Here is an 18,117-nt window from a genome sequence, read left to right on the forward strand (position 1 = left end):
GATAAATACATAATGTCTATCACCTGGAAAACAGTATGCAATGCTCCCTGTTTTACTTTGTTTTATCCAACATGTAGCCCATTAACTAGCACTGCAAGCTTGAATACATTTTTTTTTCTTTTGGTCTTTTTGAGACAGAGTCTCCCTGTAGCCACAGCTAGACAGGAACTGGCTATACAGACCAAACTGGCCTTGATCTCACAGAGCTCCACCTGCCCCTGCCTCCCTAGTGCTGGGATTAAAGGCATATGACACCATACCTGGCCTTTAATGCTTTTTTTCAATATCCAAGTAAGTACTTTGAAAATGTGGTTTTAGTTCATAGCTGGGAGGCAACAGCAGGGTTCTCCATTCTCCCTTCTTTCTCCCCATAGCCACTTACTGCCCCCTTAAATCCCAACTCCTCACTGTGGCATTCCCACAGGGACAAGAACCATTGCTCACTTAGCCAAGTCATTCTGATGAAATTGTGTCAGTTTTCAGCTGCCAGCCATCTTTCCTACAGCAGCCTTCCATGCCCCTTCCAAAGCACCAAGAGTACTTTGAAGGTCACAGTTCAGCACGTTAAACAAAGTTGCCCTCACTGTGAGAATTTTAATATTTGAAATGATAGGGGACTACTGTCATCACCCCCAAACTCACACAACATGATAGTTTGGTGGAGAAGTAGCCCAAATGCAAGAGTACTCTTTTGTCTGCATAAGGCTGGATTCAATTCTCAGTGCTGGAGAAAAAAAGTGTAATTTTAATCACATGGCACTCATCCCACACTATCATTTTCAGGTACATATTGCCTTGCACTGTCCCTGGCCAGCATCCTCTTCTTGGCCACAACAGATTTTAAGATTAAAAAAAAATCATGGGGATGGAGGGGCTCAGCAGTTAAGAGCACTGTCTGCTCTTTCAGAGGACCTGGGTTGGGGTCCCAGTATCCACATGTTGGCTAACAGCCATCTGTAACTCCAGTTCCAGGGGATCTGAAATTCATGCAAGTAAAACAATTAAAAAATAGATACACAAATACACACACACACATCATGCAAAGTCCTGGTTTAGAAAAGGCAAAATAAAGGCAACATTTCTTGAGCACATATTTGTGCCACATATACAAATATACATTCTCACTGCTTCTCACACCAACCCTGTGAGGTAGGTAGTTTTTTTCCCTTTTACGCATTAAAAAAAAAACTCTTTTGGACAATATAGGTTCTTCAATTTTCTTATCAAAATTAATGTCCATTTATTTACTTTTATCCTCCTTACTCTGGAGATTTTGACAGCTAGGCACCAGAAAAGTCTGCTTCCACTCAATATTAATACAATGAACATTTCACAGTGCTTCAATGGCTGGCTGAAAATTAGAGGCTACCATCCTTCCAATCTGATTAGTTCTCTAGCACATGTTAATGCCCATCTGAGATACTCACGTACACATGCACACACAATTTTCATCACTGTTCTAACTTTGTTTCTCTAGGTTTGTTCTCCTTAGTCTTATGGGATGGGAACCAGGAAGTAAATCTGATGGACACTGTGTTGACTGTTCATAATCATGAAATGGCTCCTCCAGCCTCTAGTTAAAAGTAGTACCAAGCAGGGTCCAGTTGTCTCAGAGTTCAGTAAAAGGAGACTGTCGTTCTCTTACCGGTAGTCAAGGAACAACTGAGTATTTTTTTAATAGCTCTCTAACCATTCATGAAGGGACAGGGACTAAGGAACTTCTGTTTCCTCAACACAAAAGAGACAAGATCTTTCCTTGACAATGAACTTGGTCCACCCTATACTCCTCAGGAAAAAAAAAAAAAAAAAAAAAAAAAACTTGAATTTCTCATGAATTCCTATATTGGGTTGTTATTTATTCATGCCATTCTGACTTCTTTGTACTATGTTAATAGTTTAGGTAAAAACATTTTCAGTAGTGAACCAGCCCTGAGTGGAAGGACTTTTCCTTAGTCAACAGTCATGGCAGACTTTTCACATGTCCTTTGGAATGACACTGTTCACCCCGTTGACCTGGACCTGCAAGACTAGGACAGCAAAATGAGACTGACAGCCATTCTTAGCTCAGATGTATATGGTTGCAGAGGTAGAGCCTCATCCAGCAGCATTGCAGATTTCTAGGGAAATGTCACGATCCCTTGGTAACCCACTAGGAAGTCCATTCTCTCAGTTCGCTGAGGAACGAGTTCCGTGCAAATATCATTACCCATAAATGATTCTTGTCTGGGGTTGGGGAGCATCAAAGGACACTGTATCTGTAGGAAAGACTCTTTGCACGGATGCCAGCCACATCTGCATACAGTTCTGGCACAACTAACTCTGGCACTTGCAACACAGCCTTGTCATTTGAGGCTCTAGAGGCAGCTTCTAGGTGCAAGCGCAGCTCTCCCGGTAAGGGACGGCTGTCCTCACTCCAGCGCCAACAGGACTTCATAATGCTGTACCTGAAATGGGTACAACGGGAACAGGTGAATGTGAAAGGCAAATACCACCCTCTGCCAACAAAGCCAAACAACAAAACAAAACCCTGCCATTCTTTAATCTTTCTGCCCTGTCTCTATAGACTTTCCAGAGACTGATACTCTTCCACATTCTCCATATGAGTCTCCATGTCACCTTCTCAGTGTGGCTCCTCTAACAGTGGGATGACTGGAGATTTTTCAAACTACCAAGAGTGACAGGAGACCTGGGCATGGTGGCACATTCCATTAGCCCTAGCACTCAGGAGGCAGAGGCAGGCATTTCTGTAAGATCAAGGCCAGCCTGGTCTACATGTGGAGTTCCAAGCCAGCTGGGACTACAGGGAGACCCTGTCTTAAAAGAAAAAAAATGACAGGAGAGTTTGTCTTTTTCACCATACATTGTACAATAAAGTTAGAGGGCTGGGCGTTAAGTACATCTGTGTTACCCTACAGCACGAGATGGAACTGTCATTCTCTTTTATTGCTGCACACAGTTTTTACTGATTTTCATGCTGCTGCAAGATAGCGCTTCAGCAAAATATTAAGTTCTCAAAGGTCAGGTACTTTGTCTGAAGTTTCTCTCCTAGTCTCAAGGCCTGCCTTTCACAGAGAAAGCCTGGAGAGATGGCTCAGCGGTTAAGAGCACTAGCTGCTCTTGCAGAGGGTTCCATTCAGCACCCACATGGCTTCAGTTCAGCACCCACATGGCAGCTAGGAACAATCTGTAACTCTAGTTCCAGAAGATCCGATTACCTTTTCTGGCCTCTGCAGTCATTGCACGATATGGGTGCACTTAGACACATGCAGACGATACACTCATACACATAAATAAAAATTAAAAATAAATAATAAATAAACATTGATCAGCAGTTTAAATATAGCATACCAGCCAGCATTATTGTATGGTGTGTACATATATATTTGTACACATGTACATACAGCTAAGATATTGAAATTTTGTAATCTGTTGCTATGTTCTCTAAGTCTCTTTGAATTTCATTAATAAAATTCTATATGCAATTTAAATTTTTTTCATTTTCTGTCTATTCCTTGGTTAATCAACTATACCCTTGTCCATCCTTCTGCTTTTCTGATTTCTTCTGCCTTATTCTATTTGGCTTCTGTCATGCTGAGTGTTGGGAAACAGAGTCCATAGATTCTAAAAGTAAAATAGAAGAAACAAGTATACTCCCAAAGAATAATTCTCATACAATGCAATTTTTTTAGTGTGGTACTGGAGATCTAGCTCAGGGCCTTGCAAATATTAGGCAAGTACTCTATCACTGAGCTACTTCCCTGGACCCTACAATGGACTTCACAGCCAATTTAGAACTGAGACTTGCAGATAACTGCCATTTAGACAAAAAAAAAAAAAAAAAGCAATTCTGAACCTGTGCTGCAATTGCAATATTTCTTATTTTAGAGGCTTCCTGTGGAACTAAAAATTAGATTCCCAATAGAGCTCTTGGTGTTTTCAATATTGTGTGAGGACATGTGTATGTATACATATGTATATATGATAAGTATGCATCTATGATATTTTATGCCTTGAATACACAACATCCCCATAGGCTCATTTCTGAGTGCTTGGTCCCCAGCTGTGGTACTATTTTGGAGGCTATGTGCCCTTTAAGACATTGATTTGGCTAGTAGGTCATTGGGGTCAAGTCTTTAAAAGTGATAGCCACTCAAACTACAGCCTATGTTCTCTCAACTCTGGTCCACAACCATGTGAATCAATTGTTTGTATGCTCCTGCCGCCACAGAGTGAGGAGCTCTGCTTTGCCTTCCCCACCATGAGGGACTGTACATCCTGAAACCATGAGCCAAAGCAAGCCCTTCTTTCTGTAAGTAGTTAGTTAGGTATTTTGTGATAGCAATGAGAAAAGTAAGAAACATAATATTCGAGAAGTTGTGTTTTAACTCACATTTCATCTAAGGTTGTGCATTAGCACAGAAGAACAACTAACAGCCATCTAAGTCAAACTGAAAAGGGCATAATTAATAGGGAGCAAAAATGATTTGTAATTGTAGAAAGCAAGTCTTTAGAAGCTGCTTACATGGCATGTGTGCAGCTACTGGGTCTCTTCATGATTTTCCCTCTCTGAAGATGCTGTAGGATGCTGGTAGGAGGAACTTCAGGATATGGTGGTGCCCCTGCCAACAGAAAAAAATGAGAGCGGCAAGAAAACGTCAGATTCTTGTGAATGTGACCTGAAAATAGCACTGATCTCCACTGAACTGAGACAAGTGCCTGCAAAAGATAAATCATGGGGAAATACTGTGCACAGCATAGTTGCTTCCTTTTGATCAAGTATGGATGCAGCAAATTTTCAGAAAAGGTGTTTTAGGGGAAAATGCCAATTTAACACATCCTGAGTTCTTAGAAGAGTAATAAAATCAGCAAACCAGGAATCAGACCTGACTTCCATTCTTTATAACACGGGAAGGTGAGTAGTTTCTTAATTGAACAGAGACTGATGAATGTGAAGAAAGTATTTTTATGTGTATACAAGGTTGCTCCTGGAATAAGCGTTTGGATTTGAAAACATCCCTGGAATCAGTGTGATTTGGGGAAAACAAATATAAAGGAAGAAAGCCAAAGAAAGTTAAGAAAAGATTGGCAAGGGACCGGGGAGAAGGCTCACCAGTTAAGAGCGCTGATTGCTCTTACAGAGGACCGCGGTTTGGTTCCCAGTACCCACATAGTAACTAACAACCCAACCATCTGTAACTCCAGGTCCAGAGGATCTGACTCTCTTCTGACCTCCATGGGCATTGCCCAACATGGGTGCACTTACATACACACAGATAACACATTCATGCACATAAAATAAAAATAATAAATAAAAAGTATTTTTTAAAAAGAAAATAAGCAGCAGAAGAGGGAAGGAAGGGAATCATTTAGTAGATAGTACAAGAATCCCACTCAGAATCCATGCCAGCCCAATGCAAAGAAAACATTCTCATCCTCCACACTCCAAAAAGGCAAGCTTGTCTGTTCACACCCAGACATGCTATTTAGGAATCATCCTTACCTAGAGTCACCATCTCATAAAGAAGGATCCCAAAGGACCAACTGTAAAAGAAAAGCAATTTGCTTAATTTCTATTTTTACCTTCACTAAAGAGACTTAACTCTACATCAGAAGAAGGAAATGAAAGAGTTAAGGGTGTCTATTTTAAAAACAAACATGCTTCGGTGGATGTTCATAATAGTATATGGACAGCACAAATTGGACTTGATTGGTTTAAAAATGAGGATATAAAGTTGGGTAGGCAGAGGAGATGGGATAAATATGACCAAAATACAATGCATGAAATTCTCAAAGAATTGATTTTTTTTTAAAAAATAAATGAAAATTAAAAGTTAAAAAAGGAAAGCAATAAACTATTAGACAATATTTCTGTCCAATTCTCTTAGATTCTAATCACTTCAAGGACTAAATCTATGTCTTTTCTTATAATTTCATGTTAACAGATACAATTGCTTAAGGCATTATCTCTTTAAAAAGTATACTGGGCATTTTGAAAACAGTCTGTAAGAGTTTGCTGCTGCAAAAAGAAAATGTGTTGGCATAGTGGGGCACATTTGTAATCCCATGCTTAGAAGGCTCAGAAACAAGAGTTAACCAGTTTAAGGACAGCTTGGGCTATATAGGGAGACCGTATCTCAAAAATACTAAGTGAATAAAATGTTGTAAAAATGTATAGGTGAGTCAGCAATATAAAATTAGGTGGAGAAACAAAGTCATCTCAAATTGTTTCACAAATATTTTCAGGTTTTCACTCTACCACACATTCATCATTACAGGTGCTATTTAGACAAGAAATACTACTTATAATTGAGTATGGTGGCATACACCTGTAATCCCTGTACTTGGGAGAAGAAGGTAGAAGGATCATAGCTTATATGTTATTTCTGCATTTTAGAAACCTATCACAAAATAGATTTTCCCCTTCTTCAGAAGACTGATAAATAAATATGTATACATATATTTTAACAAATGATTTGACACATGCATAATATTTTATTTTAAAGCCCTTTGTTTAACAGCCTCTTGATTAAGTGGTCCCATGTCATCGAGTAAAAGCGAGGATACAGTTAAGTCCTCAGATATTGGTATGAATAATGCTTCCAGTTTTGTCTTTCCCACTCAAAGCTGCTAATCTAATTTGCAAGAACCACTTGAAAAAGCACTAAAAAAGGAAGACCGCAGGCAAATGACAAACATGAGGCCTGTCTCCTAATATTTCTGCTTGAGAATATGCATGACTTCAAATGGAGATTTCATCTGCAGACATAACTGGCATGGATCCAGTTATATTCAGAGAAAACATGCAGATCACAAAGAGAAGAGTGGTAAAGGGCAGGAACAAACCATACACGTCTCCTCTGATGCTCGCAGGTCTCTGGAGAAGCCTTTCTGGAGCAAGCCACTTGACAGGGATGGTGCTGATGCGAGCAGGGGAGATGGTCCCTTGGGCATGGAGTTCATAAGCCAGGCCCAGTCCACAGAGCTTAGCAGTCAGGTCACTTTGGATGAGGATATTCCTGGCAGCCACATCCCCATGGAACAGCTGCTTTTCCTGCAGGAATTCCTATCAATATAGGATCAAGATATTCAGCTTTCTGAAGGCCAAAGCTCACAGATATGATGGTCCTAGGTAACCAGATAAGGGCCTATGTAGTCTCATTAAGAATGAGGCTGTTTCTCATTTCCTCCATGCTTCCAAGTGAAGCCATCCATGGCCAAGCAGGAGCTTTGACTTATCTTCACATAGATGGAACTGGTTAAAAAAATATAAAAAAGGAGCCAGGGGATCCTTCCCCATGTGACCCCTGAGGAACAGATCCTCAAATGATCTTAAGAGTAAAAAATGAATTGGTTTATCTGGGCCAACTTCATGGTCTTAAAACCCAAAAGGAAACTATAACCAAAGATTAAAGGGATCAATATAATTCTTTTAAGAGTCCATGTGTATAGCTAAAGGCTACATAACAAGAAACAATGCCAGACAGGAGAAACCTTCCTTTGAGTTGTTGGCCAGCATGGCCCAAGAGACTTCCAGACAGTAACCCAGCATAGAATTTGGAAAATTAACAGCAGACCCCAATCTTATCTAAAGGAATATTGGAGACTACTTGCTGCTGGATGAGGAAGAGCTGATCTTCCTAAAACAAGGAACTCCAGATAGGCTGACTAGACCCAGCAGATGGACAAGCACTGGGGAACAGCTGGGGACACTGACAACACAGTGGACAGTAACAGGGATAACAGTATATGGGCTCCAGTGGGGAGGGGGGCTATGGGAGAGTACCGCTTGGGATGTGGGTGCATAGATGAATAAGATTGTTTGGGATGTTCTGGATGAAATACATACAAAAAAAAATAAAAAATGAGTTATATTTGAGGAAGAAGAATAAAAAATTGCTTCACGTTAATTAGTACATATGAAAAACATTATCACTGAAATCTACCTGATGACTTTATATCCATGCTCAGGTGCCAAGGATCTCAGAAAATAACCAATTGTGACTAGTAATAATAAGATATATAGAGATTAGAGATGCATGTGCAAACATCTGAGTGTTAGTTGCATTAAAAATGAGTTTTTCTGTATGAAAAAGTATATTTTAATAATGAAATAGAGGTCTTTTTTAAAGGTTGAAACCTCATTCAATTTTACATCTTATTTATACTGAGTACAATATTGTATAACTGTAACAATTCAACTGTAAACCTAAAAAATTTACAGCCAATTTTGAAAAAAGATTCATCTTAGCTCAGAAAATTGTTATTGCATACGTCAATGCTGCTGTAATGAAATGCTTCTTCTAATTATGTGGTTATTAAATAAATAATTTTTTTAAAAAAATGGGGCTGTTTCTAAAGCAGGATACTCAATCAGACCTTACATGTAGATTTACCAAACTGAGCAAATAATTCAAGTGGTATTAATACAATAATTTCCCCAAGTGCCTCATACATCCTAGGTGAGCATGTGCCACACTTCCAGTCCAAATCCTGGACTTTGGCAACATGATCACCTCTGTCATCCTTACCCCTGCTTGATTTCACGTTCTCCTCAGATAATACTGAGTATCATACATTTGTGCAAAGGTTCACATCATGTCATTTTATCCCTATAACTGGATGGGGTTAGAGGAGATTTTTTTTCAGTATAATCAATATTTTATTTTTCATTTTTATTGAATTTTGCAAACCTCATACAATATATTTTGATCATATTTAGACCCCTTTCCCTATCTGCAACCCCCCTTAAAACCTCCTCATCTGATTTCATATACTCTGTTGTATATATTAAGTCCTATTGACTCAAATTTGTGTCCCTAAATGCACTTTTGTTTGGGTCCATCCACTGGAGCCTGGTTAACCTATCTAGTATCACACCTTTAAAGAAAATCGACTCTGTTTCTCAGAAGCTATCAGTTGCCAATAGTTCCTCAGATACTGAGTTGGGGCTTCTTACCCACGTCTCCACATCCATGTTAGGATTCTGTATGGCTTGAGCTTACATGGGACTTGTGCATGCTGTCACCACTGCTATGAGTTCATATGACTAACTGCCCACCTGTGTGGAAAACTCTGTTTCCTTGTGGTCACATATTACCTCTGGTTCTTATAATCTTTTTACTCAATTCCTGAGCTTTGGATGGCAGACATTTGATATAGGTGTCCTATTCAGGGATAAGAATATTGGCCAGTTGTGGGTGTTTGAGTTAATCACTATCTGTTTGCTGCATGCAGAAGCTTCTCTGGTGAGTTTAAGGTAAATCCAAATGATCACAAAAGACCGAACAATCCTTATGTAACTGTGACCAGAACCAGGCCTCTCGATTCATAACAAATGCTGTGCATAGACTATACCAGTCTAACATTCTCAAACCAGCCTCCAGATCAAAGCTGCCTGAGAATGTGAAAAAATAAAAAACTAAGATTTTCCATATAGATTCAGTAAACCATTATCTAGGAAGAGAAAGCTGGTGACTTGTATTACAAAGAAAGATCAAAGGATTCTAGCACAGCTAAAAAAGCAGGTGAGAATCACAGCAGCTGATGATGTGCTGGGTCACCTCTCACCTCTCGGGCATGAAGCCGTTCACGCTATGCGGGAAAGGGAGAAAATTCTACATAGCTAAAAAAGCCAGAGATGGAGGGCTCTGGTTATAAAACAAAGACAGATAAGGATATTTACAAGGTTAAGTTAATAGTTTCCAGTCACTGATGAAGAAGGCAAGTGAGTTTTTTATGCGATTATATAGAACAAAGAAATTCTACTATAATAAGAATTAAGGAATGTACAAGGAAATTGGAAATCGTACTATGATAAGAAATGAGGCGCATACAGATTTTGCGGTTGTTAAAAGTCAGAACAAAGACTACTGCTTTGTTACAGATAATGCAGGAGCCTGATGTGGGGGTATATCAGGTCATCAGCTCATCCCCGTAGGGGACCTCTGCAAACAAGGTAGGCTGAACCTCACGGCTCATTTGGTGCACACAAACAGCATAGATGGTTTTCATTCATGTGATGTGTCATGCCCTTGTCCCATAACATTCCCCTCAACTGTAACTACTACTCTTTTAGCTTGAGCCTTTAATGACCTAGCTATCCCTCCAGCCAGCCACTCATTTTTTCTTTCTGTTTTCCTGATTGGCTAGGGGAGCAGCTCAATGATAAAGCTCTTGCTTAGCCAAAGGCCCTGGGTTCAGTCCCCAGTACCACCACCACCAAAAAATGGGGAGGGGGAGTGGCGGAAATTTGAGTCTATTCAGATACCTGATACAATTCACCTATTGTGGCAAAATGCTAGCTTTTCAAAGTCTTGATTTCCTATAGAGAAATGTTTATTTTATTTAAGCAACAGGAATTTATTTTCTTATAGTTAGGGGACTAGAAGTCCACAATCAAAATTCTAGCTGATTCAGACTTTGGTGGAAGTATGGATTTTAATCATGATCATCTGAATAATTTCATAGAAATAGTCATATAAATTTTCTGAGAATTCTGATAAAGGTAAATTTTTCATTAAACTCTAAATTATGTTTCTTACCTCTTGGTTTCATATGAAGATAATGGCCCCGCAGTTGGCCTTTCCTGTTCTTTCTCTTCTATTTGTTCCTTATTTTTTTAAGTATGTATATTCCCTATCCCATTCATTATCAAAGCAAGTCTCCAACCAAACATGTTCTGAACTAGTTTGTCTTGTTTTGCAAGTATAACTTGTAAACTTCTGGTTCCATAGTATCTCACTTACCTTTTCCTCCCTATCTTTTCCATTAAGTATCAAGTAAATAGTTCTTGGTCCTGGCTTTTGAAATCTAAGACTAAGTAAAGTTTAAAAAGTCTTTTCAGCTCATTCTGTTAACCCTAGGTTGGCTATCTTCTGTTTTTCGTGCTGTGTTACCTACATGACTTCATAAAGAAGAGATTGAAGAAACTCTTCCCGTAACCTTACCTGATTATCTTTAAAATACATCCCCCATTTAGGATGGCCAGTGTGGGAAATACAGCATAAACTACCAGGCTAACAAGAAAAAAGCCCACTGTCAGTTTCCATTTAGTCTGTTCTTACCAGTGCCAAAAGGACCTGCTTTCCAATGTGATATATTTGCTTTTCTGTGATGTCATAGAGAAGGCCATCCACTGTCATTACATCCTAAAGAGATAGGTAAGTAAAAACTTTAATCAAAATTACATCAACATCCTTGATTTTAAGTATTTTTTAATTTTTATTTTATATGTCTGAGCCTGCATGTATGTAAGTGCACCCATGTCATGCAATGCCCATTGAGGTCACAAGAGGACATTGGATCCTCTGGAACTTGAGTTAGGATGGTTGTTAGGCACCATGTGGGTGCTCAGAACCAAACCCAAGTCCTCTGCAAGAGCAGCCAGTGTTCTTAACCGCTGAGCCATCCCTTGAACTGTTACAGCCTTGATTTTAAAACTTGCAGAAGAGGTACTCTTGAAGGACAAATATCAAAGCTAAGGAAAACAAGAACAGGGATTAAGACTCAGAGAGACAGGGTCTAAAGAGATGGCTCACGGGGAGCCTGAAAAGCACTTCCTTCCCACATAATGGAAGGAGAGAACCAGCTCCCCCAAGTTGTCCTCTGACATTCTCCACATGTGCACTGTAACACACACACACACACACACACACACACCACACAAACAAACACAGATAAACAAATGTAAAAGAAGTTTTTAAATAATCAGAGAGACAGACATGAGAAGTGATTAGGTATGCAGAGGATGCAATTCACTGAACTTAAGAAATGTTAAAGAATGCATTTGAATAGCAAGAAGGACAAGTAGGTTTAATACATGCCACTGGATAAGGCAGCAGTTTCTCTGGAGTTGTGTGTGTGCAGACATGCATCTGCATGATTAATATAGCACATTATCTCAGTGCGGCTTTGTTGAGGGTTTGTAATGTGCCAGTCTCCCTGTTAGAAACTTGGTACTCAAAAATGAAGAAAATACAATACAAAAAGATCAGAATTAACTTGTCGTAGTTTGTAGGTGGAGGCAAGCACCCATCTTTAAGTCTGCACAGTCCAATGTAGTAAGTCACCAGTCAGTTATGTATGTCTATTCCAACTCACATTATTTAAAATTAAACAAAATGAAAAGCTCATTTGCTCTTTCACCTGCTATATGTCAGATGTTCAGTAGCCTCAAAGGACTCGTGACTACCTGAGCACCAAGCAGATATAGAACTTTTTGGAATCAGGGTCTCAGGTAGCTCGGACTGGCTTTGAAATGCATATATAGTTGAGAATGACCTCAGTGCTGGGATTACAGATGTGTGCCACCACACCCAGTTTTATGCCATGCTGAGGAACAAGCCTAGGGTCTTGCATATGCTAGGCAAGCACTCTACCAACACCACCACATCCCCAGCCCTCAGAAATGGAATAGTTCTGTCATTGCAAGCAGTTCTATTCCAAAGTGATAATTATTCTGCTATACTCTTATATTGTGTCTATAGGTTGTCACTTGTGATGTTAATTGATATGTGACCAGACATGCAAGCAAACCTGTCCATCCTGACACCTCTATCCTACTGCTCACCCTGCGACAGGTCCAGAGAAAGCTTAGCAGGTCCCCTGGGGTGACATCCTCCAGCACCATGTAGAGGGGCAGCCTTTCTGTGCAGCAGCCTTCCAGCTGTACCAGGTTTTTGTGTTTCCCAAGATACTGATGGAATTGGATTCGCCCTACAAAATCCTGGACCTCCTGGAGTCCAGCTGGTTCTGTGAAAGACAGAAGAATCAGGGCAGTGAACAGTCACAGCAAAACTGATGAACAGGAGTCAAAGAGCAAGAGATACTTTGGGTAGTGATTCTCAAGGGCCATTAGAGAAGAGGGGACCAATAGGGAGGACGTGCAGGTAGAAAGGAAGTAGAAAATGAACCATTTGGAAGAGACTGATGCTCAGTGTCACTGGTTCTTTGTCAGAAATAACAGAATCATTGTCTTAGAACTGGATAGGTTTTCATCTGCGTAAACTGACAAAATGTTTTGTTCACATGAAAACATCACCATCTAGGCCTTTTAATATTTTTGCATATCTTAGCCCTTTCTTGTTTTGTGTTCTTTGTATTTACTACTAATGATATGTGTGTGCTTAATCTATAAAGGTTTTTAAAAGGCCTTTCAGATATGATAATGTTTGAGAAAGACTTAGAAGCAATTGTGGAGCAAACCATGCTAGTGAGAAGTGTGTAGAGGGAGCAAGATGTGTGAAGGACTAAGAAAAAGTACACTTGAGATGTTTAAAGAATGGAAGATATGGGGGGGGAGAGGGAGGGAGAAAAAGAGAGGGAAGGATGGAGGAAGGGAGGGATAAGGACAGAAGGAAAGAGAGAGACACAGAGACACAGAGACAGACAAAGAATAACAAGAAAGACCAGAAAGATGCTCAAAGGGAGAAAGATGTCAGGCCATGCAAGCCTGACAACTCAAGTTCAATCTCTGGAAGCCACAGTGGAAGAAAAGAACAGACTCCATGAAACTGTCCTCTGGCCTCACATACTGGCAAGTGTTCGCATTCACACATATACATGCCCTACTCACACATTAATAATGATCAATAAAATAAAAAATTTTAAAGTACCAAATAGTTTTTTAAAAATGAAGAAACAATCTTAGAATCCTAAACTAAGTAATATCTAATATGTAAAAATCTGTTTTAACAGCTTCAGTAGGCAAGGATGAGCAGAGATCAGGATCAATTAAAAAAATGTCTCGAGCTTCCCCCTCAATCCCTCATACATAATTGCAATCATAGTATCAATTGATAAATACCTTAATGTTTGCAATTCCTGTTAATATTTACTGTTCCCGTATCAAGTGGAAAAGTAAGAATGGGAGGGAAGTTGAGCACTTCTCACTTTACCTTCTAGAGCCTTGAGGACAACGTGCTTGGGCTTAGGAGGAGCCCCGGTGTTCATCGTGGCTCGATAGAAGGTCCCACAACTACCGTTGTGCATGTGCTCCAGAACTTCAGAGAGTTGCTCCCTGGGTGCCTGTAGGGTGGCCAGGGTAGGCATGATAGCATGTAGAAAGCTTTCCACTGTTGTCTCCCTGAGTGGCACAAGCACTCTTTCTCCTTGTCCTGCTGCTTCCTGGCTGAGGCTCCTAGATGGAGGCACAGGGGCAACACCTAGAACAAAGAGATGATACCCACTCATTGATCCCTGCTCCAGGGATGACAGAAAAGCAGACTGGAACAAACTGGTCAGGAAGTTCCTTTTGTAATCTCTCTGGCTAACATGAAGGCATCTTCTGATATCTCTCTATGTATGAGTACTAACATTGAGCTTGTAGAACCTTTAGAATAATTCTATTACTTCTAGAACAACTCAAGATAAAACCCTTAAAAGTGGTCATGTGTTTCTTTTCTACCATCCTTAAGATTACCTTCAGTATTCCCCACAAATGTAACATAGAAACAGGGAGATTCCTGAGAACAAATTCACACCAGATACCAAAGGATGGTGGGACTGACCTTGTATCAGTCACAGGGCTTCCAACATTGAAGGAGGGCTATGGGTAGTGACTCAGCTGTAAGCTGTGGCTATTCTTTCTTCTATATTTCCATAAATCTTAGTCAAAGGGTCTTCTGAAATTTTCTCCCTTCCATAGTTACCATGTAATTTTTCCAATTTTTATATTATGTGTATGAGTGTTTTACATGCATGTATATAAGTGCACTACATGCATTCAATGCCCACAAACGTTAATAGAGGGTATCAGATTTCCTGCTGAGAACTGAACCCAGGTCCTCTACAAGAACAATCAGTGCTCTTAACTGCTGAGCCATCTCTCCAGACCCTGAAAGGTTCATTCTTATTAGCCAACTATTCATTAATTTACCCATTTACTCAATAAGTATCACCAACTGTATAAGTTGATGATAGGCACAGTCCAGATTTACCTATGACTATGTCCCAGTCATAGAGCTGATCATAATAATAGATGAGGCTACTGGGGCAGTGGCAAAAGGAGAAGCACCAGCAGTGATACCATTTTACCTATAAAGGTCAGAAGAGGCCATTAGAATATGGTACCATTTGAGAAAGACCCGGAAACAATTATGGAGTAAACTCTGCCAGTGCCGGGTAGATGTAGGCAGAAGGAACACAAGCACTCTTGAGGTGTTTACGGAGCACTAAAGAAGCAGTGCAGCTGGAGCCAAGTGGACAACTAGAGAGCTGTGGGAGATGGGGCCAGAAAGGCCAGATGTAGAAAGCCAGGAGAGGAACCTTGTCACTTTTCATTCTGAGAAAGACAGGAAGCTTTTGGATGGTTTCAAACCACGGAGAACTGACAGACCAGTCGAGGCCTTCATGAATCATTCTGGTTTTTCTGGGGGAAAATAGATCTTCATAGGATTAGTGGAAAGCTTAGAGAAAGCTATTGGGAGTGCACTGCAACAATTGTGCAAGACAAGACTGGCTTGGGTTTATTATATGCAAGTTCTGTGTATGGGTTTGATATGGACCATAAGAGAAAGGGGAATTGAGGATATCCTCAAGATTGAAAGCATAGACCAGACTTACCACTCACTAATATAGAGAAGATGACTGGAGGATGATACTTGTACAGAAATGTCAGTACTTTGGACATATTTCATATGAATGGAATTCTATATTCATACTGCAACATAAATGGATAATACAATGGGTGTTTGGGAGACCATAATAAAATTAGCTGAATAGAAAAATATCTGGGGGCTGGAGAGATGGCTCAGCAGTTAAGAGCACTGGTTGCTCTTGCAGAAGACCCACGTTCAATTTTCAGCACCCACATGGCAGTTAAGAACTGTCCATAACTCCAGTTCCAGGGGATCCAATGCCCTCTTTTGACCTCCGCGGGCATTGCATGACATGGGTACCCTTACATGCAGGCAATACACTCATACACATAAAATAAAAAATAATAAATAAAATATTTCTTTAAAAAGGAAAAATATCTGAATACCTAAGACTGAAAATTGTACCATCTTTAAGAAGTGACTTTGGGCATTTTGTTTGTTTGTTTGTGCTTTTCAAATATATTCTGAGGATGAAGCACAGCATTGTTTCAGCAACTTTGGACAGATCCAGTAATATGTGAACTAAGAATTGACTTTGGACTTGCCAACATAGCTGTTATTGATGAGCTTGGAAAGAAGAGTTTTGGTGACATAGCAGGTATCACCACCTTATTTTTCTGCACTCAAAAGAAAATACGGTGAGTGCTCACACCACTCCTTCGTAAAATGTTCTACAGAAGTTTCACGAAGGATTGGCATACAATTTAGAGCAGCATTAAGAACCAGGTACTGGAGTTCCGTGTCACTATCAGGATCTTTGCTTCTTCATACACTTGGCTTCCTGTGTAAGCTGATCCTTTTCATATTATGTTCAGTGTTCCTTAGAGCCTGTTGGTACCCCTGCTTTACAGTAGCATGAAAGTTGCTCTTTTTCATCACATTTTGAGGTAGAGCAGGGATGGAAATTATCCTACAGCAAAATGCTGCCTTTCGTGGTGTTAACAGAGGCTCTGGTGTACCTTTCGGGTCCCCCCCCCACCTTAACACTTGCATCATCATAAATTTAATAGTCAGACAAAAGGAGGTCACAAGAGGCTTTCTCATGCCTACTGTTTTTCCAGTCATCAAAATATTTGTTGTTCCAGCCCATGACCTCGTAGAGAACAGATTCCCCACAATGCTCACCGCACTGGAGAGAACCTATGAGCATTCTCTTTGGAGGTACCATGACTCATAGATTTGGGTCCATTGAAACCTGGCCCCCACTTTTTCTAAAATCAATCTTGACAAAGCCCCCTTCCCAGCCCCAGAGTTTGAGCCTTACCCTGGGGTCCAGGATGCTGCTGTTGGGATCTTTGTCCTCTGATGAAAAGCCACAAGATGATTGCAAGAAGGATGAGGAAGCCACCAACCAGGAGGGCTGGAACAATGACCACTTCGTACTGCTGTTCCTGGATAACTGGGCAGGCAATCGACAGAAGGGAAGACCTCTGAGGCACCTGGCTGTATGCTACACAATTTCTCCTACCCACCAGTCCTCAGTCTCTTGCATCCCCCCTTTCATTTCCTTCAATGGAAACATTATAGGAAACCCAGTCCCTGCTTCTGAACCCATCTTTGTGGATCTGACTGGCACTTACCGCCATCCCACAAAGACAATAATTACCAGTCTCCAGTCCTTTATCGACACTTCCTACATTTCTACTAGAAATGAAATCACCCTTCCTCCTCTAGAACCATCCAAAACTTGGTCTCCATAAACCCAACATCAGAGCACAGGCAGTTTGGGTGTCTGTACTTACTACACAACTTGTCACTGAGACTGCACTCCAAAAGCATGCGGTTCATGTGACCCTTCTCTCCCATCTCTGCAGGGCCACCCATTTCTCTGCTTCACCCACAGAGGATGTATTGAGCACAGCCACTAGAGCGCATAATTTGCAAGGATTGAATTGGTCTAGAAAAAAAGAAAATGGAGCACACATGGAATTGTTAAATGTACCTATGAATATCTAGTTACTAAGCACATAGTGTTAAGGTTCAGATAGCCCTGCCCCCTCACCAACAGGGTCTCACGAGCCCCTGAGAAAAGGGAACTGAGTTGATAAGCACCCTGGTTTTTGAAGTCAAGAGAAGCAGACTTTTCTCCACTGTTTGGCCAACACAGCAGGCTTCCCCTTTGATCTCTAAAGAGGGCAGGTTTTAACAGTCCTGCTCCCCACCCAACTTTAAAAAAAATATGTCTTCCTGCCTTCTGTAGGAAGCAGAAGCCTCCCCCCCCCCTTTAAAAAGGCCCCAGCTCACCACCCGGGCACACATTTTCCCTGCCCTGAAGGGAATCTGTCTCATGTGTTCCTTTGCTAATAAACTCTATTCTGATGGAGTTTTATCTGTCTCCTGGTGCTTTCTCCTGATCAACCGGATTCTTCATAGGCTACTTTATCAGATGGTGCCAAAACCCGGTTCTTACTTCAAGGGACCCACCTGGACTCCTCCAACACCACTAATTTGGCTTTCAGGTGCACTCCCACCCTCTTTTCTCTCTCTCCTCGCTCCCCAGCTCTCTGCTTTGCTTTCACCT

At 40.6% G+C, this 18,117-nt stretch overlaps 1 protein-coding gene across 1 annotated transcript; it reads right to left on the reverse strand.

Moving 5' to 3' along the window:
- Positions 1 to 1,853: 1,853 nt before the first annotated feature.
- Positions 1,854 to 17,405, reverse strand: Styk1 (serine/threonine/tyrosine kinase 1). Its single transcript, XM_008838872.2, has 9 exons — positions 17,339 to 17,405; positions 16,861 to 16,995; positions 13,896 to 14,162; positions 12,569 to 12,750; positions 11,064 to 11,147; positions 6,849 to 7,063; positions 5,501 to 5,541; positions 4,523 to 4,619; positions 1,854 to 2,444 (listed from the first exon to the last, which is right to left on the reverse strand). The coding sequence occupies exons 1-9, from the start codon at positions 17,400 to 17,402 to the stop codon at positions 2,240 to 2,242; spliced, it is 1,290 nt and encodes a 429-aa protein (XP_008837094.1). The 5' UTR covers positions 17,403 to 17,405; the 3' UTR covers positions 1,854 to 2,239.
- Positions 17,406 to 18,117: the final 712 nt, after the last annotated feature.

This window comes from Nannospalax galili, unplaced genomic scaffold (genome assembly GCF_000622305.1).
Source record: "Nannospalax galili isolate Female #2095 unplaced genomic scaffold, S.galili_v1.0 scaffold859, whole genome shotgun sequence".
NCBI classification, from domain to species: Eukaryota; Metazoa; Chordata; class Mammalia; order Rodentia; family Spalacidae; genus Nannospalax; species Nannospalax galili.

What these genes read in the sequence shown, in the direction of transcription:
- Styk1 (XM_008838872.2), bottom strand. Translation starts at nt 17,402, where the DNA reads ATGGGAGAGAAGGGTCACATGAACCGCATGCTTTTGGAGTGCAGTCTC. An exon ending in TGTCCTCAAGGCTCTAGAAG is followed by an intron (nt 12,751 to 13,895) that starts GTAAAGTGAGAA and finishes TGTCTTTCACAG; the next exon opens with AACCAGCTGGACTCCAGGAG. An exon ending in TTCTCTGGACCTGTCGCAGG is followed by an intron (nt 11,148 to 12,568) that starts GTGAGCAGTAGG and finishes CTATCTCTTTAG; the next exon opens with GATGTAATGACAGTGGATGG.